The sequence below is a fragment of the Pipra filicauda genome, unplaced genomic scaffold, assembly GCF_003945595.2.
Source record: "Pipra filicauda isolate LSUMZ 115617 unplaced genomic scaffold, ASM394559v2 scaffold45_size4122338_pilon, whole genome shotgun sequence".
In the NCBI taxonomy this organism is placed as follows: domain Eukaryota; kingdom Metazoa; phylum Chordata; class Aves; order Passeriformes; family Pipridae; genus Pipra; species Pipra filicauda.
The window spans coordinates 3,781,548-3,805,846 of record NW_024104598.1 but is presented as its reverse complement, the minus strand read 5'-3'; the positions used below and the strand labels follow the sequence as shown (position 1 = coordinate 3,805,846).

At 55.8% G+C, this 24,299-nt stretch overlaps 1 protein-coding gene and 2 long non-coding RNA genes across 15 annotated transcripts; 2 read left to right on the top strand and 1 right to left on the bottom strand.

Moving 5' to 3' along the window:
* The first annotated feature begins 71 nt into the window (after nt 1-71).
* On the top strand, nt 72-17,995 carry LOC113986351. Of its 6 annotated transcripts, XR_005565324.1 has the most exons (6): nt 72-161; nt 412-550; nt 813-1,045; nt 6,079-6,256; nt 16,379-17,544; nt 17,963-17,995. It is a non-coding gene; the product is annotated as an uncharacterized LOC113986351 (long non-coding RNA). The 6 variants fall into 6 exon arrangements; XR_005565325.1 differs by lacking the exons at nt 16,379-17,544; nt 17,963-17,995 and adding an exon at nt 6,686-6,700 and having other exon boundaries at nt 73-161; XR_003540146.2 differs by lacking the exons at nt 6,079-6,256; nt 16,379-17,544; nt 17,963-17,995 and adding an exon at nt 2,544-2,638 and having other exon boundaries at nt 73-161.
* LOC113995537 lies at nt 3,278-5,570 on the top strand. The gene is made up of 4 exons (XR_005565327.1): nt 3,278-3,376; nt 3,649-3,777; nt 4,259-4,388; nt 5,555-5,570. It is a non-coding gene; the product is annotated as an uncharacterized LOC113995537 (long non-coding RNA).
* A 588-nt stretch (nt 17,996-18,583) lies between the features above and the next one.
* On the bottom strand, nt 18,584-23,443 carry LOC113982145 (collagen alpha-2(I) chain-like). Of its 8 annotated transcripts, none has more exons than XR_005565341.1 (4): nt 22,498-23,374; nt 21,951-22,383; nt 20,467-21,438; nt 19,441-20,385 (listed from the first exon to the last, which is right to left on the bottom strand). XR_005565341.1 is itself a non-coding variant. In XM_039386028.1 (4 exons), exons 1-4 carry the CDS (start codon nt 23,358-23,360, stop codon nt 21,347-21,349), a joined length of 753 nt encoding a protein of 250 aa, XP_039241962.1. In that variant the 5' UTR covers nt 23,361-23,374; the 3' UTR covers nt 19,441-21,346. The 8 variants fall into 8 exon arrangements, 6 of the variants coding, with proteins under 6 accessions (XP_039241959.1, XP_039241963.1, XP_039241962.1 ...); XR_005565342.1 differs by having other exon boundaries at nt 19,441-19,551; nt 21,248-21,438; XM_039386028.1 differs by having other exon boundaries at nt 19,441-21,438; nt 22,498-22,592; nt 23,228-23,374.
* Between the last annotated feature and the right edge of the window lie 856 nt (nt 23,444-24,299).

Sequence of the window (24,299 nt, the reverse complement as noted above, 5' to 3'; positions counted from 1 at the left end):
GGGCTGGGATTGGGCGGCGGCGCTCGAGCGCTGATTGGGCAGCGCTGCCGGCCCGCGGTATAAAGGGCCGGCGGGGCGGGTGCGGGCGGTTGTGTGTGAGGGCTGAGGGTGCGGCCCCGCTGCTGCCCGGGCTGCGGAGGGGAGAGCGCCTTGGCCGCTGGGTTTGTGACCGGGGGAGCCGGGAGGCGTTTAGGGGCGCGTTGTGCTGGGCAGCGGGGGCCGGGTAAGCCCGTTACCTGCCGGGTAACCCCGGGGGAGCCGTGGCAGGGCTGCGGGGCTGTTGCTCTCTGGGTGTCTCAGGGTTTGCTTCGGAATCCCAAAGTCTTTCCCCGTGCAGGGTTAGGAGGCAAAGACTGGTCTCACTTAGTTTCTCGGTGCTGCATTAATGCTCTTTGCTCCTTCTCTGTCCAGCCGTGCCCTCCCTGGGGCTCAGCTCAGGTCCGTGCCCAGCGGCTGGTGGAGTGTGGCGAGTTGTGCTTCCTGCCGGGCGGGAGCTGCCTTGGGAAGCTGCTCTGTCCCCACGGCTGTGCCGAGCTGGGAGCTTGGACAGGTAAGGGCAGGGCCCGTCCTGCCGGTGAGAATTGGGTTTGGCTGGGGGAGGAGGGAATGGAGTGTGTGCCTGTTAACTCCACGGAGAGCCAACAGCTGGGAGAGACCCCGAGCAGGTTTGGTGCCACGAGAGCAGCTTCAAAAGACCGTGAGTGTTGGAGAAATGTCCAGGAGAACTGGTTCCTTGTTGGCAGGGAGGCAGTTTGCAAGGACAGGGGGGTTGCTGTGCTCTCTAGTAAAAAAAGGTTTCCTTGCTCTCTCAGCAGGATGTCGAGTGCCACCGTGTCCCTGAGGTCCCCCTTTCTCCTGTTGGGAGAGCACGAGGCGGATGGAGAGGATCCCCAGGCATCTGCAGGAACAAGGGACTTCTATGACTCCAACTTGCCTACTGCAGCTGTAGGATGGACTTTCAAGATAGCATTGGGAATGTGCCAGCACTCTCCTGCTGAAGTTTTTGTCCGCTGTCTTTGAACACAATGAGTAAAACTGAAGTCAGGTCTGTTCTGGAGTGTGTTACACTTGTCCTTCCCTCTGTTTATTTTCTGTTCTGGAAAGCATGGTCTGGGGTTCCTGGGCACTTCTTATTAAATGATACTATGAAAATAATTTTGTACTGAAAGGGGAAAAGAGGTGTCTGTGAAAGTTCAGATGGTAAAAGTTCAGTCCATGATAAAAGCCTTATGTGTTTTCAGTCAGTAAGCTCTTAAAATATCTTACAGTGTGTAGGAATACCTGGCTTCTAAAACTCACCAGCTGAGTGTTAGAGGCTTTTCTGAAGAGCTGATTTCAGGCAGCAGAATTGGCCCCCAGGAGGGACTCTGTGCCTGCTCTCCCGTGGCTCCAAGGGATCTCTGGCCCTTCACGCCGGCACCGAGATTTTCTCGGGAAGGGCCTCAGATCCCTGGACCAGTCTGGGACACAGGCAAGATCCCCCTGCAGTTTAGGACCAACTTGGCCCCCTGGAGGGACAGTGCTGTGGGTGCCCCCCGGGTTGGGGCACCCCGAGGACTCCAGCGCGCACCGAAAGGATTCTTCGGGGAGATCCTCGGGGTGCCCGGCCCTGGGGAGCTCAAAGCAAGGTCCCTGCCATGGATTCAGGCATTGCTGAGAGTATCCCAGGGGTCCCTGTCCCTGCTAGACATGGAGCTCTCTAATGGGCTGGAATTGGGTGATAAAAGTGGTGCTCCAAGTGCCAAAGAAGTGTGGGATTGGGATTAAGAAATGAGCAGTGAGGGTCCAATTGGCTGTTTTCTCTGGAATGTGACTGTGAGAGCTGCAGGAGTGCCAGGTGTGTGTTCCAGTCCCCAGCATTTGGTTTGCACATGTCCTGCTCAGACACAGGTCCAACTTCCTCAGTCCTTAACCAAGAGAGGGAGAATGAAGGACTGGCAGTGTTCAGGTGATTGGTGTGTCAGGGGTTAAACTGGGAAAACACTGGGCAATTCCTCATTGCTCTATTTACCAAACTCACCCAAACCTGTGCTAGGAAAAGATTGGAAAAGTTGAGGCAAAAATGAAATTGAAAATGGGAATATTGAAACTGTAATTGCTGCAACTCAATGTGTCCAAGCAGCAGCTCTTGTTGTGCAGGGAATAACTCCTGTCAGCAGCAAGGCCCCGACTGAAGTGGCAGCTGCAGCTGTTCCTGTGGTGTGGGCCAGTGGAACTGCAGGAGAGTGGAAGAGGGCAGAACCTGTAGGTATTACCCCTGATGTGGGATCTCTCCTGGTAAGGCCAAGCCAGTATCCTTTAAAATCAGAATGGCAGCTTGGATTGGTTGCAGGAACAGCTGAATTTGCTCCTCCTGGTTTGCTTGTAGAAGGTGAATGCCAGAACCTGCCAAGGAAACCAATGGCCAAGGGGATTGATTAGTGCAGGACCTGAGAGAACCCCCTGAAATGACAACCTGGAGTGGTTTCCAGGATTAGATTGCAAAGATGGCCTTTGCTGCATCTCCTTGAACAAGGAAAGCCAAGAAACCTTTGCCTTTGCAGGAGAAACTGGGGCAAGTGGGCAGGAAGAAGAGAAGCCCCGTGACTCCTCCCTGAGCCCCAGCCAGCCCCTGAACTGCCTTCCTGGGAATGGTGGGACGGGCTGGACTCTGGATTGCTCCCTCTGGATTTGTGGTAAGACTGTTATGGCAACTTTTCCAACAGCCTGTAAGAGTTTGCTGCCTTGGCTAGATGGTGCAAGGGCAGCCTTTAAGCAGCTGAAGCCTTCCCTGAGGAGAGCTCTGGGTCTGCCAGATGTGTCAGAACTGTTGGAAGCATCTTTGGTGGGGAGGGCAAAGAAAGGCCAAGGTGTGCAGTGACCCCCTGAGAAGGGACTTTGAGTTAATGGCATCCCTGCAAGTGAACTTTGTGGGCTGTTCCCCCTGCAGGGCAGGTGACAGTCCCAGCTACAGTGATGGGAAAAATAGTTAAAAGGGAGCCCCAAAAGCTGGAAATCCTGCTGGAGGCTCTTGGCAAAGAGAGTTTGCTGAGTTCCCCCTGACAGAAGGACAGTGATGGCTTTTGAGTGCTGGTAGATCCTTTGAATAGATAGCCTTGAGTGTGTCCTTGTTGCCCCAGTAGGCCTTGTCCAACTCCCCATCTTCCAGGGGATATACATATTAAAGTTTGAAATGCTCTTCCTAATCCTTTGTTGGCTTGAGGCTCTCCCCTCAGGAACTGCAGGAACTCCTGGTGCCGCCTGGGCCGATGGATTGGACGCCCCAGCCCCTCCGTTCCTGCCCAGCCCCTGGGGCCGTGTCCAGTGGTGGCACTGCCAGCCCTGCAGGGGAAGTGGGAAGGGCCTTTGCAGGTCTGTTTGATCACATTTATAGCAGGTAAAGTTGCAGAAAAAGGACCTGGGGTCTGTTATTCTTGAGTTAAGAAAGCTGCTTTTGATTGGTGAGCAGAACAAAGTGGATCCTTCAGAGTTCCCATCCGTGTTTGTGTCTCAGCCTGTGTTAGGATTCAGGGCTGTCAGTTGTTGTCACTGAGGAGTCAAACTGTGCTTTAAATAAGGAGACACTGGCCTAGTGGCCCAATGTGAAGGGAAAAAAGGTGGAATGATATCTGAGTGTTGAGATGTAACAAGGGCTAATCCTTTTTGCAGTGGGATGGAGCCTGGAAAGTGCAGAGAGCTGAGCCAAGGGATTGAAAGGGACCAAGCAAGGGAGGTGAAGAAAGAAGGAAGAAGGAACTGAGGCATCAGCCAAGCAGCAGCAAGTTCCTGTGTAAGCAGGTGAGTTGTGTTGAGGTTCCTGAGGCAGGCCCTGAGGACTTGGAGGGCTCCAGACAGAGCAGACCTGGGAAGCCCCTCAGTGAAGCCCCTCAGAAACCTGAAGCCCCTGGGTCTCTTTGTGAGCCTGAGCTATTGCAGCCCTGGGGATGGCTTTGGTTTCTTTCTCTCCTCAGAGTTGAACTGTAGGGGGGAGTCTGTGATCTCCCTGATTTTTGTATCATAACTGAAACTTGGAAGAAAGTTGACCTTGTGTCATTTCCCAACTGACTTGGCCGGGTTGAACCAGCAGTGCCAGATTGTTGTAGTGTGCAGGGTATTGTTTGTGTCTGAGCAGTTTGGGGTTGATTTGCCAAGGGAGGCCATGGAATGTTCTGGTATTTTTGTCCCAATATTTGTAGGCAGTGCCCTGAATTAGTTGATTTCTGCCTCGCTCCCTGATGTCTGAGTTTGGAGATGTACCAAGAACTGGTAGTTTTTGCAGTGGGATGTTCCCTAGAAACTGCATGGAGCTGAGCCAAGGAAGTTAAAGGGACTGAGCAAGCAAAGTCAAGAAAGAAAGAAGAAGGGAACTGAGGCAGCAGCCAAGCAGCACCAAATTCCTCCACAACCAAGTGAGTTGTGTTGAAGTTGCTAAGGTGGTCACTGAGAACTTTGGGGGCTGCAGGCACAGGGGACCACCAGAGACCCCTGATTGAGCCTTTCGTAGATTTACAAAGCTTTGTGTATATGGTAACAGGTGTTGGGAATGTCTTGAAAGTGGAACAGGAATGCAGAGAAGGAAAGTGAACCCTCCTGTAATGCTGACCCCTCCCATCAGCTGCAGTGGAGACCCCTCCGTGTGCCCTTTGGGAGCTGATTGTCAGGACACCCCTGGGGCTGGGATCATGGCAGGGTGTTGTAAGCCAGGAATGCCTGGCTTCTAAAACTCACCCGCTGAGTCTTAGAGGTTTCTCTGAAGAGCTGATTTCAGGCAGCAGAATTGGCCCCCAGGAGGGACTCTGTGCCTGCTCTCCCGTGGCTCCAAGGGATCTCTGGCCCTTCACGCCGGCACCGAGATTTTCTCGGGAAGGGCCTCAGATCCCCGGACCAGTCTGGGACACAGGCAAGATCCCCCTGCAGTTTAGGACCAACTTGGCCCCCTGTAGGGACAGTGCTGTGGGTGCCCCCCGGGTTGGGGCACCCCGAGGACTCCAGCGCGCACCGAAAGGATTCTTCGGGGAGATCCTCGGGGTGCCCGGCCCTGGGGAGCTCAAAGCAAGGTCCCTGCCATGGATTCAGGCATTGCTGAGAGTATCCCAGGGGTCCCTGTCCCTGCTAGACATGGAGCTCTCTAATGGGCTGCAATTGGGTGATAAAAGTGGTGCTCCAAGTGCCAAAGAAGTGTGGGATTGGGATTAAGAAATGAGCAGTGAGGGTCCAATTGGCTGTTTTCTCTGGAATGTGACTGTGAGAGCTGCAGGAGTGCCAGGTGTGTGTTCCAGTCCCCAGCATTTGGTTTGCACCTGTCCTGCTCAGACACAGGTCCAACTTCCTCAGTCCTTAACACAAGAGAGGGAGAATGAAGGACTGGCAGTGTTCAGGTGATTGGTGTGACAGGGGTTAAACTGGGAAAACATTGGGTGATTCCTCAGTTTCTCTATTTGCCAAACACAGCCAAACCTGTGCTAGGAAGAGATGGAGTATAAAAGTTGAGGCAGAAATGCAATTGAAAACTGGGGCTATTGAAACTGTAATTGGTGAAACTCAATGTGTCCAAGCAGGAGCTCTTGTTGTGCAGGGAATAACTCCTGTCAGCAGCAAGGCCCCGACTGAAGTGGCAGCTGCAGTTGTTCCTGTGGTGTGGGCCAGTGGAACTCCAGGAGAGTGGAAGAGGGCAGATCCTGTAGGAATTACCCCTAAGCCAGAATCTGTACTGATAAGGCAAAGTCAGTATCCTTTAAAATTAGGAAGCCAAGCTGGATTGGTTCCAGGTAAGAGCCGAGTTTGCTCCTCATGGTTTGATAGTAGAAGGTGAATGCAAGGACCTGTAGAGAAAGCAAATGACAAAGATGATTGATTGCTGGGAGCAGGGACTGACAGACAGTGGCACTGGATGTTTGGTTGTGGTTGGGAATGAGCAGCTTGACCTGCCCAGGGTTGTCTGTGCTGGGGGTGGGTTTGGGTCCTGTGTGGCCACAGGTCTGTGCAGCAGCTGGAGCCTGGGCAGGTTTGGGGGCTGTGGTGTCCCAGGCTCCTGAGTGTGTTGTCCCTGTGTCCTTTCAGTGTTCCAGTGTCCCTGCTTGGCTGTTTGTTACCCTGCAGGCAGAAGAGCCCAGGCCTGAGATGGCTGAGTGTTGGTGTGAGCCACAGTGGGTGTCCCTGCCCTCGGGACAGTCCCCAGAGCTGCCTTTGGCATCCCCTGCTGAAGGGTGGGAGCTGCCCAGAGCCAGCAGCATCCATCTGGAGGATCCAGGAGGATGCAGCTCCTGTTGTCTGGGAGGTAAGAGGTGGGGTGCAGGAGCTGGCAGGGGTGTTCTGCAGGCAGAGGGAGGGCAGGAGCAGGAGAATTGCAGGTGCAGCAGCTGGGTCAGTGCTGGATGGAGTCAGGCTGGGAAAGGTCCCTGAGTGTCAGGGCAGGGGAGAGCCCAGGGTGGCCCTGGGAGCCCTGGGGCTGTGACCAAGTGCAGTGGGCAAAGGAATGGGCACTGGAGAGCTGGGCAAACAGCTGGAGGAGTTGCAAGGAGAAGCAGGAGACTGGAATGCAGGAGCAGCAGCTCCCTGTGTGTGTGTGTAGAACCAGGTGTACTGCAGCCCCCAGTGAGGTGGGAAATGAACCTCAGGAGGCTGGGAACGAGTCCCACAAACTGGTTAAAGTGGGATGGACTCTTCCCAATGTCTGAAAAGCTTTTCTTTAGTGTTGCTTTATCAGTTGAAAACTGGAGTGATTGTCGAGGTGTTGGCACTTGTTTTCCTGTGTCTTTGGTGAGGTGTTGACTCAATACCTTTATTGGAGCTGCTCTTGGATGAAGAGGTGCCCCCAATTGACCTGGAAGGTTCTGGTTTTCTTCCCTGCTTCTCCCAGCTTGTCCAGGAGATGGAATTCCAGTGCTAGAGTCTAGATGGCTCGTGGTGGTCCCAAAAAAAGCCTTTGTGTCTTCAGGGCAAGTTCTGGTGCCCCTTGAGCTGTTGGGAGAATTTGGGGGGTTCGCCTGGAATGATGTTGCTGTGGCAGAGAAGAAATGAGCAATGATGGTCCAATTGGCTGTTTTCTCTGCAATGTGACTGTGAGAGCTGCAGGAGTGCCAGGTGTGTGTTCCAGTCCCCAGCATTTGGTTTGCACATGTCCTGCTCAGACACAGGTCTAACTTCCTCAGTCCTTAACACAATAGAGGGAGAATGAAGGACTGGCAGTGTTCAGGTGATTGGTGTGTCAGGGGTTAAACCGGGAAAACATTGGGTGATTCCTCAGTTTCTCTATTTGCCAAACTCACCCAAACCTGTGCTAGGAAGAGATTGAGTGGAAAATTTAAGGCAGAAATGAAACTGGAAGATGGAGCTATTGAAACTGTAATTGGTGAAACTCAATGTGTCCAAGCAGCAGCTCTTGTTGTGCAGGGAATAACTCCTGTCAGCAGCAAGGTCCTGACTGAAGTGGCAGCTGCAGTTGTTCCTGTGGTGTGGGCCAGTGGAACTGCAGGAGAGTGGAAGAGGGCAGAACCTGTAGGAATTACCCCTACTGTGGGATCTCTCCTGGTAAGGCCAAGCCAGTATTCTTTAAAATCAGAATGGCAGCTTGGATTGGTTGCAGGAACAGCTGAATTTGCTCCTCCTGGTTTCCTTGTAGAAGGTGAATGCCAGAACCTGCCAAGAAACCAATGGCCAAGGGGATTGATTAGTGCAGGACCTGAGAGAGCCCCCTGAAATGACAACCTGGAGTAGTTTCCAGTATGAGATTGCAAAGATGGCCTTTGCTGCATCTCCTTGAACAAGGAAAGCCAAGAAACCTTTGCTTTTGCAGGAGAAAATCTGTAAAGTGGGCAGGAAGAAGAGAAGCCCCGTGACTCCTCCCTGAGCCCCAGCCAGCCCATGAACTGCCTTCTTGGGAATGGTGGGACGGGCTGGACTCTGGATTGCTCCCTCTGGATGTGTGGTAAGACTGTTATGACAACTTTTCCAAGAGCCTGTAAGCATTTGCTGCCTTGGCTAGATGGTGCAAGGGCAGCCTTTAAGCAGCTGAAGCCTTCCCTGAGGAGAGCTCTGGGTCTGCCAGATGTGTCAGAACTGTTGGAAGCATCTTTGGTGGGGAGGGCAAAGAAAGGCCAAGGTGTGCAGTGACCCCCCTGAGAAGGGACTTTGAGTTAATGGCATCCCTGCAAGTGAACTTTGTGGGCTGTTCCCCCTGCAGGGCAGGTGACAGTCCCAGCTACAGTGATGGGAAAAATGGTTAAAAGAGAGCCCCAAAAGCTGGAAATCCTGCTGTAGGCTCTTGGCAAAGTTCCCCCTGACAGAAGGACAGTGATGGCTTTTGAGTGCTGGTAGATCCTTTTAATAGACAGCCTTGAGTGTGTCCTGTTGCACCAGTAGGCCTTGTCCAACTCCCCATATTCCAGGAGATATACATATTGAAGTTTGAAATGCTCTTCCTAATCCTTTGTTGTCTTGAGGCTCTCCCCTCAGGAACTGCAGGAACTCCTGGTGCCGCCTGGGCCGATGGATTGGACGCCCCAGCCCCTCCGTTCCTGCCCAGCCCCTGGGGCCGTGTCCAGTGGTGGCACTGCCAGCCCTGCAGGGGAAGTGGGAAGGGCCTTTGCAGGTCTTGTGGGTCACATTTATAGCAGGTAAAGTTGCAGAAAAAGGACCTGGGGTCTGTTATTCTTGAGTTAAGAAAGCTGCTTTTGATTGGTGAGCAGAACAAAGTGGATCCTTCAGAGTTCCCATCCGTGTTTGTGTCTCAGCCTGTGTTAGGATTCAGGGCTGTCAGTTGTTGTCACTGAGGAGTCAAACTGTGCTTTAAATAAGGAGACACTGGCCTAGTGGCCCAATGTGAAGAAAAAAGGGGGAATGATATGTGAGTGTTGAGATGTAACAAGGGCTAATCCTTTTTGCAGTGGGATGGAGCCTGGAAACTGCAGAGAGCTGAGCCCAGGGATTGAAAGGGACCAAGCAAGGGAGGTGAAGAAAGAAGGAAGAAGGGAAGTGAGGCAGCAGCCAAGCAGCACCAAGTTCCTGTGTAAGCAGGTGAGTTGTGTTGAGGTTCCTGAGGCAGGCCCTGAGGACTTTGAGGGCTCCAGACAGAGAAGACCTGGGAAGGCCCTGGAAACCTTCTAAGGGTAGGTGTGTATGGTGATAAGTGTTGTGAATTTTCCTGAATGCAGAACAGGAATGCAGGGAAGGAAAATGAACCCTCCTGTAATGCTGACCCCTCCCATCAGCTGCAGTGGAGACCCCTCCGTGTGCCCTTTGGGGGCTGATTGCCAGGACCCCCGTGGGGCTGGGATCATGGCAGGGTGTTGTAAGCAAGGAATGCCTGGCTTCTAAAACTCACCCGCTGAGTCTTAGAGGCTTCTTTGAAGAGCTGATTTCAGGCAGCAGAATTGCCCCCCAGGAGGGACTCTGTGCCTGCTCTCCCGTGGCTCCAAGGGATCTCTGGCCCTTCACGCCGGCACCGAGATTTTCTCGGGAAGGGCCTCAGATCCCCGGACCAGTCTGGGACACAGGCAAGATCCCCCTGCAGTTTAGGACCAACTTGGCCCCCTGGAGGGACAGTGCTGTGGGTGCCCCCCGGGTTGGGGCACCCCGAGGACTCCAGCGCGCACCGAAAGGATTCTTCGGGGAGATCCTCGGGGTGCCCGGCCCTGGGGAGCTCAAAGCAAGGTCCCTGCCATGGATTCAGGCATTGCTGAGAGTATCCCGGGGTCCCTGTCCCTGCTAGACATGGAGCTCTCTAATGGGCTGCAATTGGGTGATAAAAGTGGTGCTCCAAGTGCCAAAGAAGTGTGGGATTGGGATTAAGAAATGAGCAGTGAGGGTCCAATTGGCTGTTTTCTCTGGAATGTGACTGTGAGAGCTGCAGGAGTGCCAGGTGTGTGTTCCAGTCCCCAGCATTTGGTTTGCACATGTCCTGCTCAGACACAGGTCCAACTTCCTCAGTCCTTAACCCAAGAGAGGGAGAATGAAGGACTGGCAGTGTTCAGGTGATTGGTGTGACAGGGGTTAAACTGGGAAAACATTGGGTAATTCCTGAGTTTGTCTGTTTTCCAAACCTGTGCTAGGAAGAGATGGAGTGTAAAAGTTGAGGCAGAAATGCAATTGAAAACTGGGGCTATTGAAACTGTAATTGCTGAAACTCAATGTGTCCAAGCAGCAGCTCTTGTTGTGCAGGGAATAACTCCTGTCAGCAGCAAGGCCCCGACTGAAGTGGCAGCTGCAGTTGTTCCTGTGGTGTGGGCCTGTGGAACTGCAGGAGAGTGGAAGAGGGCAGAACCTGTAGGTATTACCCCTGATGTGGGATCTCTCCTGGTAAGGCCAAGCCAGTATCCTTTAAAATCAGAATGGCAGCTTGGATTGGTTGCAGGAACAGCTGAATTTGCTCCTCCTGGTTTCCTTGTAGAAGGTGAATGCCAGAACCTGCCAAGAAAACCAATGGCCAAGGGGATTGATTAGTGCAGGACCTGAGAGAACCCCCTTAAAGAACCACCTCGAGTAGTTTCCAGTATTAGATTGCAAAGATGGCCTTGGCTGCATCTCCTTGAGCAAGGAAAGCCAAGAAACCTTTGCTTTTGCAGGAGAAAATCTGAGAATTTGCTGCCTTGGCTAGATGGTGCAAGGGCAGCCTTTAAGCAGCTGAAGCATTCCCTGAGGAGAGCTCTGGGTGTGCCAGATGTGTCAGAACTGTTGGCAGCATCTTTGGTGGGGAGGGCAAAGAAAGGCCAAGGTGTGCAGTGACCCCCCTGACAAGGGACTTTGAGTTAATGGCATCCCTGCAAGTGAACTCTGTGGGCTGTTCCCCCTGTAGGGCAGGTGACAGTCCCAGCTCCAGTGATGGGAAAAATGGTTAAAAGAGAGCCCCAAAAGCTGGAAATCCTGCTGGAGGCTCTTGGCAAAGAGAGTTTGCTGAGCTCCCCCTGACAGAAGGACAGTGACAGCTTTTGAGTGCTGGTAGATCCTTTGAATAGACAGCCTTGAGTGTGTCCTTGTTGCCCCAGTAGGCCTTGTCCAACTCCCCATCTTCCAGGAGATATACATATTGAAGTTTGAAATGCTCTTCCTAATCCTTTGTTGGCTTGAGGCTCTCCCCTCAGGAACTGCAGGAACTCCTGGTGCCGCCTGGGCCGATGGATTGGACGCCCCAGCCCCTCCGTTCCTGCCCAGCCCCTGGGGCCGTGTCCAGTGGTGGCACTGCCAGCCCTGCAGGGGAAGTGGGAAGGGCCTTTGCAGGTCTTGTGGGTCACATTTATAGCAGGTAAAGTTGCAGTAAAAGGACCTGGGGTCTGTTATTCTTGAGTTAGGAAAGCTGCTTTTGATTGGTGAGCAGAACCAAGTGGATCCTTCAGAGTTCCCATCCGTGTTTGTGTCTCAGCCTGTGTTAGGATTCAGGGCTGTCAGTTGTTGTCACTGAGGAGTCAAACTGTGCTTTAAATAAGGAGACCCTGGCCTGATGGCCCAGTGTCAAGGCAAAAGGTGGAATGATATCTGAGTGTTGAGATGTAATAAGGGCTAATCCTTTTTGCAGTGGGATGGAGCCTGGAAAGTGCAGAGAGCTGAGCCAAGGGATTGAAAGGGACCAAGCAAGGGAGGTGAAGAAAGAAGGAAGAAGGAACTGAGGCATCAGCCAAGCAGCAGCAAGTTCCTGTGTAAGCAGGTGAGTTGTGTTGAGGTTCCTGAGGCAGGCCCTGAGGACTTTGAGGGCTCCAGACAGAGCAGACCTGGGAAGCCCCTCAGTGAAGCCCCTCAGAAACCTGAAGCCCCTGGGTCTCTTTGTGAGCCTGAGCTATTGCAGCCCTGGGGATGGCTTTGGTTTCTTTCTCTCCTCAGACTTGAACTGTATGGGGGAGTCTGTGATCTCCCTGATTTTTGTATCATAACTGAAACTTGGAAGAAAGTTGACCTTGTGTCATTTCCCAACTGACTTGGCTGGGTTGATCCAGCAGTGCCAGATTGTTGTAGTGTGCAGGGTATTGTTTGTGTCTGAGCAGTTTGGGGTTAATTTTCCAAGGGAGGCCATGGAATATTCTGGTGTTTTTTTCCCAATATTTGGAGGCAGTGCCCTGGATTAGTTGATTTCTGCCTCGCTCCCTGATGTCTGAGTTTGGAGATGTACCAAGAACTGGTAGTTTTTGCAGTGGGATGTTCCCTAGAAAGTGCATGGAGCTGAGCCAAGGAACTTAAAGGGACTAAGCAAGCAAAGTAAAGAAAGAATGAAGAAGGGAACTGAGGCAGCAGCCAAGCAGCACCAAGTTCCTCTACAATCAGGTGAGTTGTCTTGAAGTTGCTAAGGTGGTCACTGAGAACTTTGGGGGCTGCAGGCACAGGTGACCACCAGAGACCCCCGATGGAGCCCCTCAGAGACCTTATAAAGGTTTGTGTTTATGGTAACAGGTGTTGGGAATGTCCTGAATGTGGAACAGGAATGCAGGGAAGGAAAATGACCCCTCCTGTAATGGTGACCCCTCCCATCAGCTGCAGTGGAGACCCCTCCGTGTGCCCTTTGGGAACTGATTGCCAGGACACCCCTGGGGCTGGGATCATGGCAGGGTGTTGTAAGCCAGGAATGCCTGGCTTCTAAAACTCACCCGCTGAGTGTTAGAGGCTTCTTTGAAGAGCTGATTTCAGGCAGCAGAATTGCCCCCAGGAGGGACTCTGTGCCTGCTCTCCCGTGGCTCCAAGGGATCTCTGGCCCTTCACGCCGGCACCGAGATTTTCTCGGGAAGGGCCTCAGATCCCCGGACCAGTCTGGGACACAGGCAAGATCCCCCTGCAGTTTAGGACCAACTTGGCCCCCTGGAGGGACAGTGCTGTGGGTGCCCCCCGGGTTGGGGCACCCCGAGGACTCCAGCGCGCACCGAAAGGATTCTTCGGGGAGATCCTCGGGGTGCCCGGCCCTGGGGAGCTCAAAGCAAGGTCCCTGCCATGGATTCAGGCATTGCTGAGAGTATCCCAGGGGTCCCTGTCCCTGCTAGACATGGAGCTCTCTAATGGGCTGGAATTGGGTGATAAAAGCGGTGCTCCAAGTGCCAAAGAAGTGTGGGATTGGGATTAAGAAATGAGCAGTGAGGGTCCAATTGGCTGTTTCCTCTTGACTGTAATGGTGAGAGCTGCAGGAGTGCCAGGTGTGTGTTCCAGTCCCCAGCATTTGGTTTGCACATGTCCTGCTCAGACACAGGTCCAACTTCCTCAGTCCTTAACAAAATAGAGGGAGAATGAAGGACTGGCACTGTTAAGGTGATTGGTGTGACAGGGGTTAAACTGGGAAAACATTGGGTAATTCCTGAGTTTGTCTGTTTTCCAAACCTGTACTAGGAAGAGATTGAGTGGAAAAGTTGAGGCAGAAATGCAATTGAAAACTGGGGCTATTGACACTGTAATTGCTGCAACTCAATGTGTCCAAGTAGCAGCTCTTGTTGTGCAGGGAATAACTCCTGTCAGCAGCAAGGCCCCGACTGAAGTGGCAGCTGCAGTTGTTCCTGAGGTGTGGGCCAGTGGAACTGCAGGAGAGTGGAAGAGGGCAGAACCTGTAGGTATTACCCCTGATGTGGGATCTCTCCTGGTAAGGCCAAGCCAGTATCCTTTAAAATCAGAATGGCAGCTTGGTTTGGTTGCAGGAACAGCTGAATTTGCTCCTCCTGGTTTCCTTGTAGAAGGTGAATGCCAGAACCTGCCAAGGAAACCAATGGCCAAGGGGATTGATTAGTGCAGGACCTGAGAGAAACCCCTTTTAATGACAACCTGGAGTGGTTTCCAGGATTAGATTGCAAAGATGGCCTTTGCTGCATCTCCTTGAACAAGGAAAGCCAAGAAACCTTTGCTTTTGCAGGAGAAAATCTGTAAAGTGGGAAGGAAGCAGAGAAGCCCCGTGACTCCTCCCTGAGCCCCAGCCAGCCCATGAACTGCCTCCCTGGGAATGGTGGGACGGGCTGGACTCTGGATTGCTCCCTCTGGATGTGTGGTAAGACTGTTATGACAACTTTTCCAAGAGCCTGTAAGAATTTCCTGCCTTGGCTAGATGGTGCAAGGGCAGCCTTTAAGCAGCTGAAGCCTTCCCTGAGGAGAGCTCTGGGTGTGCCAGATGTGTCAGAACTGTTGGAAGCATCTTTGGTGGGGAGGGCAAAGAAAGGCCAAGGTGTGCAGTGACCCCCTGACAAGGGACTTTGAGTTAATGGCATCCCTGCAAGTGAACTCTGTGGGCTGTTCCCCCTGTAGGGCAGGTGACAGTCCCAGCTACAGTGATGGGAAAAATGGTTAAAAGAGAGCCCCAAAAGCTGGAAATCCTGCTGGAGGCTCTTGGCAAAGAGAGTTTGCTGAGTTCCCCCTGACAGAAGGACAGTGACAGCTTTTGAGTGCTGGTAGATCCTTTGAATAGATAGCCTTGAGTGTGTCCTTGTTGCCCCAGTAGGCCTTGTCCAACTCCCCATCTTCCAGGGGATATACATATTGAAGTTTGAAATGCTCTTCCTAATCCTTTGTTGGCTTGAGGCTCTCCCCTCAGGAACTGCAGGAACTCCTGGTGCCGCCTGGGCCGATGGATTGGACGCCCCAGCCCCTCCGTTCCTGCCCAGCCACTGGGGCCGTGTCCAGTGGTGGCACTGCCAGCCCTGCAGGTGAAGTGGGAAGGGCCTTTGCAGGTCTTGGGGGTCACATTTATAGCACTTTTTGCAGAAAAAGGACCTGGGGTCTGTTATTCTTGAGTTAGGAAAGCTCCTTTTGATTGGTGAGCAGAACCAAGTGGATCCTTCAGAGTTCCCATCTGTGTTTGTGTCTCAGCCTGTGTTAGGATTCAGGGCTGTCAGTTGTTGTCACTGAGGAGTCAAACTGTGCTTTAAATAAGGAGACCCTGGCCTGATGGCCCAGTGTCAAGGCAAAAGGTGGAATGATATCTGAGTGTTGAGATGTAACAAGGGCTAATCCTTTTTGCAGTGGGATGGAGCCTGGAAAGTGCAGAGAGCTGAGCCAAGGGATTGAAAGGGACCAAGCAAGGGAGGTGAAGAAAGAAGGAAGAAGGAACTGAGGCATCAGCCAAGCAGCACCAAGTTCCTGTGTAAGCAGGTGAGTTGTGTTGAGGTTCCTGAGGCAGGCACTGAGGACTTTGAGGGCTCCAGACAGATAAGACCTGGGAAGGCCCTTGGAAACCTTCTAAGGGTAGGTGTGTATGGTGATAAGTGTTGGAAAATGTCCTGAATGTGAAACAGCAATGCAGGGAAGGGAAACGAACCCTCCTGTAATGCTGCCATATCAGCTGCAGTGGAGACCCCTCCGTGTGCCCTTTGGGAGCTGATTGCCAGGACCCCCGTGGGGCTGGGATCATGGCAGGGTGTTGTAAGCAAGGAATGCCTGGCTTCTAAAACTCACCCGCTGAATGTTAGAGGCTTCTTTGAAGAGCTGATTTCAGGCAGCAGAATTGGCCCCCAGGAGGGACTCTGTGCCTGCTCTCCCGTGGCTCCAAGGGATCTCTGGCCCTTCACGCCGGCACCGAGATTTTCTCGGGAAGGGCCTCAGATCCCCGGACCAGTCTGGGACACAGGCAAGATCCCCCTGCAGTTTAGGACCAACTTGGGCCCCTGTAGGGACAGTGCTGTGGGTGCCCCCCGGGTTGGGGCACCCCGAGGACTCCAGCGCGCACCGAAAGGATTCTTCGGGGAGATCCTCGGGGTGCCCAGCCCTGGGGAGCTCAAAGCAAGGTCCCTGCCATGGATTCAGGCATTGCTGAGAGTATCCCAGGGGTCCCTGTCCCTGCTAGACATGGAGCTCTCTAATGGACTGGAATTGGGTGATAAAAGTGGTGCTCCAAGTGCCAAAGAAGTGTGGGATTGGGATTAAGAAATGAGCAGGGAGGGTCCAATTGGCTGTTTTCTCTGGAATGTGACTGTGAGAGCTGCAGGAGTGCCAGGTGTGTGTTCCAGTCCCCAGCATTTGGTTTGCACATGTCCTGGTCAGACACAGGTCCAACTTCCTCAGTCCTTAACACAACAGAAGGAGTGTGGCTCTTTGTTTTCCTCTGTCTTTGGTGAGGTGTTGACTCAGTACCTTTCTTGGGGGCATCTCTTCATCCAAGAGCAGCTGCAATTCACCTGTAAGGGCCTGGTTATCTTTTCTGCTTCTCCCATCTTGCCCAGGAGATGGAATTCTAGTGCTACAGAGCAGATGGCTCGTGGTGCTCCCAAAAGGAGCCTTTGTGCCTTGGCACTGGAGCTGTTGGGAAAAGCAGAGGGTTGGCAGGGAGAGGCCTGGAATGATGGTGCTGTGGCACAGATGTTGCTCCCTGGCAGGTTCTTGGGTTGGATTCCTTGGCTGCCACTTGGCAAGGCCTGGAAGGGCCTCAGTTGTGTAGGGAACCAAACCTGGAATGGGAAAGCAAAGGGGGGGAGGTTCTGGTTTCAGAAAGGATCATTGTCTTCTCTTTCTGCAGGGACACTGAGCTGGTCCAGCTGTGGCAAAAAGAGCAAGTGTCCTGTGAAGGTTTGGAGCAGTCTGGAGGGTTCCTCGTGCCCAAAGGAGCCTGGAAGTGCAGCCCTGGAGGCATGAGGAATAATGACAAGTGTCCCATTTCTTGTGAAGCTCAACTGTGTAAAACATTTAGGGAGCTAAAATTCCACAGCCTTGAGCTGTTGGGTCCCAAAGAATAGTGGAGGGAGAGGCAGAGAATGCCCCTGCTGCTGGGGCTGAACTGTGTGCAGTGAGGGGGCAGGACTTGGCCCTGATGCCTGAGTGCTCTCCAGCCCCCCAGGCTGGATCCCAACTGTCAGCCCCTGGCTCCAGCCCTTGAGAAGATGGTGTTCCTGCCAGCCCAGCTGCTGGGCTGGTGGTCCTGGGGGCACCTCCTGCCCTGGCCTGCTGGGAAGGTGTTTGTGTTGCAGCTCAATAAAGTCCCTTTCAGTGGTGATTGTGTCACTTTGGTGTCAGTTCCTCTCCCCTCTTCCCCTGCCCCCGTGGCTGCATCACTGCCTTGTGCCTAAATGAACTCTTCCCCTGCAGCAGTGCCCTGCTGCTCCCAGAGAGGGTGGAGCTGAGGCCCCTGAGCCAAGGGAAAAGGATCCATCCAAGGCAGGCCAGTGCTCCCCCCCTGCCTTCCTCCAGCCTCCCGTGTTTCCAGTTCCCCTCCCTGCTGGACACACAGCCTGTTCCCAAACAACCCCCGTTCCTGTTCTCTCTCTGTGTCTCCCCTCCCAACTCCCCTCCTCTAATCTCCAGCTGCCCAGGCCCCTGGTTTTGAGGGGCATTCCTGGGCTGCTGCTCCCCCATTCCTTAGAACTGAAGTGCCCAGAGCCCCAAGTGCAGAGAGGTCTGCAGGGAATCAGTGCCAAGAGCTGCCCGTGCCTGCCTGTGTTCCTGCAGTTCTCCTTCCTGCTCTCCCTGGGCTGGAGAGACCTGCCTGCCCTGGGTTTCTTGGAGCAGAGGGATGGGATTCCATTGGTGCAGAAGGGATGTTCACAGACACTCGTTTTCTGACAGGCAGTGCCATTTCCCTTCTGCCTTTCCCAAGTTTTCCCAAGTGCTGCCCAGCCCGGGGATCCGTGTGCTGGGACAGTGATTGGCAGGAGGGAGGGGAGCCTTGGCCTCACCTGCCCAGCTCAGGTGGGTGGCACAGAATTGGGGTGGGCTGGCAAGGCATGAACATATTTCTGAGTTCTGGAGTGCCTTGAAACCTTTCCCTGTCAGGTTTCTCTCCCTCATTTCCTGGGCTCCAGCATCCCAGGTGTCTCTTGCTTTGTCCAAAGTCCAATGGCAGAGGATGGACTGACTCACAAGGGGGGTTTGGAATGAAAAGGGTTCTGTTCCAATGGGGTAAGGAATGCAGTAAGAAAGGTGAGCCTCCTTTTAGTGCCTGAAGTAGATAGGAATGAAAATGCTGGAGAAGGTCCCATTTTATTTGGTGTCCCCCCTGGATTTTTCATGGCTCAAACTCTCTAGTGAGCAATTGAACAGAAGGGTGAAGGGCAGGAGCCTTTGACTTGCCCAGTGCCCTTAATTGCCTTGTTCTCCTCTCTTCCAGGCCAGGCCAAAGCCCTGATCCAGCCCAGCTCTGCCAAGTGCCCTGGGCTGGGAGCAGCCAAAGGCAAGAGGCTGCAGCCCCGCCGGCCGGGCTGGGGGCTCCTGGTGCTGCCCGTGGGGGGGGTAAGTCAGAGGGACACCTTTCTCTCCTCCTGCTGTTGGCATTTGCTCCCTGGGCACTGGATGTGTAAGGAAGGAGGGAGTAGCAGGGAAGGGGAGTGTTTCCAGACTGTCTGAATGTTGCCCCAGGTCTGGGATGGAGCAGCCATGGGGGTGGTTGGGTTTGGCCTGGGCCGGTCGGGATCAGCCATAAAGGACCCACCAGACCCTGAACCCTCACTGGACATGTCCAACCCCTCAAGTTGTTAATTTTCCACAGAGGACAAGTTATTGGTATTTTCTTCTGATCTGTGGAGAATTTCCTTTGGAATGATCAATTCAGTGGTTGGCAGGGAGGGAAATTCTGTTTGTAAACTTTGAGGTCACCTGTAGCAGAGAGAATGTACATCCTGAGGTAAACTGGGGTAAACATTTGTGGACATCTGGGGAAAATTATAGGGGTAAACCTTGAGGTAATGTCCAGGGCAGAGAAGGAATATTTTGAGTTAAGACTTTGGGGGTATTGAACGAGTTTGTCTCCAGGGGAGAGAAAGGACATCATGAGGTCAACTGAGGTAATCAGTGGTGGCCAGGCGGGCACATTTCGGGTGGAAATCTTTGAGGCAATCTCCAGGGTCCAGAATGAATCCTGAGAGGTGCAGAGGAGGCAATCAGGAGTGGACACCACAGCGGGCCCAGGGAAGGTTCTGGGGGTAAAATGTGTGGCAGTGTCTGGCAGAGAGAATGAACATTTTGGGACAAACTAAGGCAGTCATCAGTGGACAGGTAAAACTTGAGAAACTCTTCAGGGTCGAGAATGAATATTTGGAGGTGAAAAGGAGACAGTCAGTGGTGATCAGGTGGGGAAAGTTTGGAGAGTAAACTTGAGGTGGTCTGTAGGGTAGAGCATGAACATATTTAGGTATACATGAGGTGATCAGATGTGGAGAGGTAGGGAGAATTGTGGGGATCAAATCTGTGGCAATGTGCAGCAGAGAGAAGGAACATTTTGGAATCAAGTGAAGCAGTCAGTAGGGGAGATGCAGAGAAAGAGGCTGTTTGGGGCAGAGAGTGCTGCCAGCTCCGTGTGCCTGTCCCCAGCCTGGCACTGCCCACAGGGACACACTGGGCACTGACCAGGAGAGGGAACAAACCCACTGCCTGCCAGAGGGTTTGTCCTGGGCCATCAGTCCTGGGGCAGGAATTGCACTGGGCAACTCCATCAGCTGCTCTTCCCTCCCCCACAAAGCCCCATCCCCTGGGCATTAATGACGTGCCCTGTGCCCAGCACTCACTGTTCACCCAACTGAAACCAGAGCAGGGCTTGCTTTGCTTTGAACTACTTAAAGGAACTTTAAAACAAAATAAATCACTTTGTTCTTTTTTTTCTTCTAGATGCTGGAATTGGCTCTCTGGGTGTGTGCTGAGCTCTGGCTGCAGGGGACTGTCAGGCCTTGGTGGCTGTGAGTTCCTGTTTTTCTCCCTGGGAAACTGGAAAGAGTTATTCCTTGGATTGCAGACATGTTTTCTGAAACCTGTCCCCTTCTTTGTGCCTTTTGCTGACAGATCTTCTCTTTCTGCCTTTGAATTCACAGCCTCCTTGCAGCTCCCAGCTGGGAAAACCTGGGAGAACTTAGGAGGGACAGAGGTGACATTTTTATCTGCAACCTTGGGGTAATTTCTAGGAGATACAGCAACTGTTTGTGTAGGAAAGTGTGTTTAACCACATTGGCCCCAGTTGGTGTAAGGCAATCCAAAGCAAACCCTGCTCAGCCTCCAAATCCCAGGGGAAGTTCTCCAAGCTGCTCCCTGAGGGACTAAAGATACATTGAAATGGAACCAAGAGCACTAATAAGGATCCTGGGAATCCCAGTATTGCTGTCCTAGAATTTTTAACAGGTTTTTAAGCTTTTTATGACAAGAATGGCTTTCTTCCTTTGATTGAATCCTGTGGTAGGATTTGGGGTTTCTCAGGATTCCGAATCCCTCCCCGTGGCCCTGACACTGATCAGGAACTTGCAGGACAAACAGAGTCAGAGCTCCTGGCAGGCACAGGGGCTTTCCCCCAGAGTGGATCCAACTGCTGCCCCCCAGCCTGGCCAGGAGGGATCTGCTTTGGCTCCCGGCTTCTGCCAGAGACAGAATGTGTTCCCTTGATTGGAATGAGGATCCAGTAGCTTCATCTCCTGGAGGTTCCCTGGGCAGCTGATCCACTCTGCCCCGTGTCCTGCTCTCAGTTCCTGCCCAGCCAGAGCCAACTGTGCCAAGGGCACGAGCACTTCCAGCCTGGATAGGGAATGAGGGACTGGCTTGTGTGGAATTCACCTAGAAAGTCAAACGAGGGGATTGTTGGAGTATCTGGCTCCTTAGGGAACCTGCTGGGAGTAGAGAAGCACAGCCCCAAACCTCCAGCTGTGGGTGGAGTCGTGGAACATAAACCAGCACAAATGGATCCCCCAAAATGAACCGTGGGAGAGCAGGACCAAATCAGGGTCACTGTCCCTGTGGAAAGGCAAAAGGAGTTGGTTGGGACTTGGATTGTCCCCTTGGGAGGTGCTGGTTGCTGGGATGCAGAGAATGCCCTCCCTCAGGCTGCCAAGATCTCTCAGTGCAGCGGCTTTGGCCGACAGGGCAGCACAAAGATTGTTCTCTGCGGGGGCCCAGGTTTGGGTTCCGGTCTCAGCTCTGCAGGTTTGGATGAATTCTACCTCCAGCCCGCAATTCCATGGGGAATTCCTGCTGGAACGGCCTCCCAGTGCCTCCTGGAGCCCGGCTGTTCCCCTGCAGAGCTGCCGCTTTAAGGCCGGGTTTGCCGGGAAGCAGCCGCGGTTCCAGGTTTGCTGAGCGGGATCGGGACAAGGACAGGTTGCTGTTGCACAGACTTTGCTGTTTGTAACCCTCCTGCCCCGGCCCCGCCGGTGTCCCTGGGGGGACTTGAGCGAGTTGGCTGGAATTGGGCCGCTTCTCCGCCCCGGGCCGGGCTCCAGGGGATGTGTTGGCCCAGGAGAAGGCGGGGGCCGGACGCGCTCCCGGCCCGGGGCGAGGCAGCCCCTGAGCACGGGCGAGGACGTCTCTCCGGCCGGGAAGCCGCTGTCCCTTGGGAGCCTCGGAGCGGCCCCGGGGAGTTCTTTTCCCCGAGCAAAGGGATGCACATCCCTGCCTTCAGGGCACCTCGGCTCTGCCCCACCTGTTCCAGCTGTCCACGGGCTCTGCGGTTGCCGTTGGATCCCCGAAAAACTGCGAATTGCCTCCGAGCCCGACTTTCTCCGAGCATCCCCTTTTCTTTTCAGGCATCTCCGAGGGCTCTGGCTCGGGCTTTAGTGCCGCTGAGGGCACATGGCCCCGGCTTTAAGGCTGCTGCTGGCTGCTGGGCTCCGGCTGGAAGGGCAGGGATTTGGGGCGGGCGGGACACGCGTGGGGAGCGCGGGGGAGCTCTGGGAGGTGGGCCCTGGGAATGGCTGCCCGCGCTGCTCTGCAGCCCCGCCGTGCCGACCGCCGCCTGGATTCTTTGGGTGCTTCTGGGCTGGCGCTGGGGCGTGTCCGGGGTGAGGCATCTCAGGGGGCCCGTGCAGAGCAGCCCCCGGCTGAGGAGCCGCGGGCAGCCCTTTCTCCGTGCCCACCGCACGGGGGCTGTAGGGCACAGCTCCAGGGCACAGCTCATCCCTCCCCTGGCAATAGGAACCCCAAGCAGGGCTGGCTCGCTCTCTGTCTGTCTGTCTGTCTCTCCGGCCTCCTCCCGGCCCGCGTTCCCTGCCCAGCTGGTTCTGCCCAGGGAGCCCCGAGAACGTTCCTGGCGGGAAGCAGGAGCCGCCGAGGGCTCCGTCCAGCTCCGGGCCCGAAAAGCGGCCCCGACCTGAGCCCCCCCGGCATTTTGGGTTCCGAAGGCTCACCTGGAGGAGACGCCCCCCCGCAGGCGGGACCAGGCAGCGACACTCGACCGACGCCTTTGCCTCGGAGCGAGGGATCCCTCCGGACTCGTTTGGCTCCTTTATCCCTGGAAACGAGCTCGGACGTCGCACGAGCACCTTTGCAGCCGCTGGGTGAATCCCGGACGGGGCCGGAACACCTCCCTGAGCAGGGCAGTGATGAATTGGTGCCCGTCCCCAGCCGGGCACAGCCCAGCCGGCCGCGCTCCCTGCGGCCCGGGGCTGCGAAGGGCTCGTGCAGAGGAGGGAGAGCTGCAGAGATTGAATAAAAGCGCCTTTCCTGACTCGATTTCCCTGCGGTCCTTCCGTCCTTTGACTCGCGCGGCAGCGTCCGGTTGGAGCGTTTCTTGGTTTCCTCTCCTGGAGCCGTTTCCCTCCCAGGCAGGACCTTCCCCGTCTGCAATTAAAGATGAAACGTTTCAATGGGATTTTTAAAAACCGGAGGGTTTGCCCCGGGAGGGTGCGAGTTGCCGAGAAAGTGAGGGAGAGGAAGGAGAGCCTCAGGTGTCACCTGGCAGGTGTCAGATGAGCTGCCCCTTCGGGATGGGAGGGCAAAGAACTGCTGTAGGCAATTGCCGAAGTTCCGCAGGCAGAGCTGGGAGCAGCCTGTGCCCGACCCGCGGCACGGTCAGTGCCGGCTCCTGGGGCCGCCTGAGGACAGACCCAGGGACACGGGGACAGACAGGCAGCTCTGCTGGGGGTCCCGGAGCACGGGAGGAACGAGGAAAGGGCTGCCCTCGTTTTTCCCTGCCCTGGCACGACCCCAGGTCCCCGCGGCTGGAGCGATCCCGCGGCCGGAGCCCCGGTGGGCCCCAGAGCCCTCGTTCCCGGGGGACACTGCGGGCGGGAACCCGCCGGGGCCGCGGGGAAGGGGCAGGCGGGCGATGTTCTCCCCGGGAGGGCTGCGGTGGCCTCGGGGGTGCCCGAGCGCGGGAGCTCCGACGTGGCGGGGGGCGCGGGCAGCGCTGCGGGCCCGGCGGGATCGGGGGGTCCCGGGGCCGGCCCGGCGTGTCCCCGCGCCCCGGCCGGTCCCAGCCCCGGCTCCGCGTCTGCCCGAGGAAAGCGCCGCCGTTCTGCCCCGGCCGGGCCCCGGCAGAGCCCCGGCCCGAGCGGCCCCGCCGGGCTCGGCCCCAGCGCCCGGCCCGGAGCGGCTCCTCCCGCCCGCGGCGCCGGGGCACGGGCGGCGATCCCGGTGCCGGTGCCCGTCCCGATGCCGAGCCCCCTCCCAGCCCCAAGCCGACCTCGATCCTCCGGTGCCGGTCCCGATGCCGAGCTCCATCGCCAGCCTCGCTCTCCGGGGCCGTCCCCGCTCAGTGACCCGGGCTCGGCGCAGCGCCGGGAGCAGCCCCTGAGCGCCGATCGCTCCCGCCGCATCCCGGGACGAGTTTCCTTCCCAACAGCGGGGCAGGCGCGGCTCTGCCGCTTTTGAGGGGCGCGGGCGGGGCGGGGCCGGGGCGGGGCCGGGGCAGGGGCAGGGCCCGCACAGGTGCGAGGGGAGGGGCCCGTCCAGGTGCGCGGGGCGGGCACGGGCGGGGGCGGGTCGGGGCGGGGGGTATTTAAGCGCCGGAACTCGGCCCCGCTCTCATTTGCTCGGGCAGTGCGCGGAGGAGCAGCAGCGCCGCGGGGCCTCGCTCTGCCGCGGCTCTTTTGCTTTGCTTTTCTTTTTCCCTTTTCTTTTACTCTTTTCTTTTCTTTTACTTGTCCCCCCGCTTACTCGTACCTCCCCCTTAATCACACCCTAACCCCCACACACAATCAACCCCACAACAACCAACATACCCTCCCTCTCCCCCCTAGCCCCCCCTCCCTCCCTCCCCAACCCGCTCGTCCCCTGCGCCCCCTCCCTGCCCCGCACGGGCAGCCCGACCCGCCCGGCCCTCCTTCCTGCCCCTCCGTCCTCCGCCCTCCCTGGCCCCCCAGCCGGCCTGGCCCCGCTCCCCCTCCGGCCCCTGCTGCACAGCCCGCCCCGCCCTGCCCTCCTTCCCGCCCGTCCGCCCTGCCCGTCCCCGCACGCCGCCTGCCCCCGGCCCCTGTCGCTGCCCTCCTGCACAGCCCAGACCCCCTGCCTGCCCCTGCTGCCCCCTCCCTGCCCTCCTGCACAGCCCGGACCCCCCGGCCCCTCCTGCCTGCCCCTGCTCCCCCCTCCCTTCTCCGCTGCACAGCCCGACCCCCCCCGTCCCCCGCTCCGTCCTTGCCCCCCCGCCCGTGCCGTCCGTCCCCCTGCCCCCCGGGCCGTGTCCCCGCAGCCGCGGGCTTGGGGGCGCCGGGTTTAATAAAGCCGCGAGGGCCGGAGCCGGCGCCCCCCCTGGATCC

What these genes read in the sequence shown, in the direction of transcription:
- LOC113982145 (XM_039386025.1), bottom strand. Translation starts at nt 23,360, where the DNA reads ATGCGGCGGGAGCGATCGGCGCTCAGGGGCTGCTCCCGGCGCTGCGCC. An exon ending in GCTCATCTGACACCTGCCAG is followed by an intron (nt 22,384 to 22,497) that starts GTGACACCTGAG and finishes CTTTAATTGCAG; the next exon opens with ACGGGGAAGGTCCTGCCTGG. An exon ending in CGGGGGGGCGTCTCCTCCAG is followed by an intron (nt 19,552 to 21,950) that starts GTGAGCCTTCGG and finishes AACTCTTTCCAG; the next exon opens with TTTCCCAGGGAGAAAAACAG.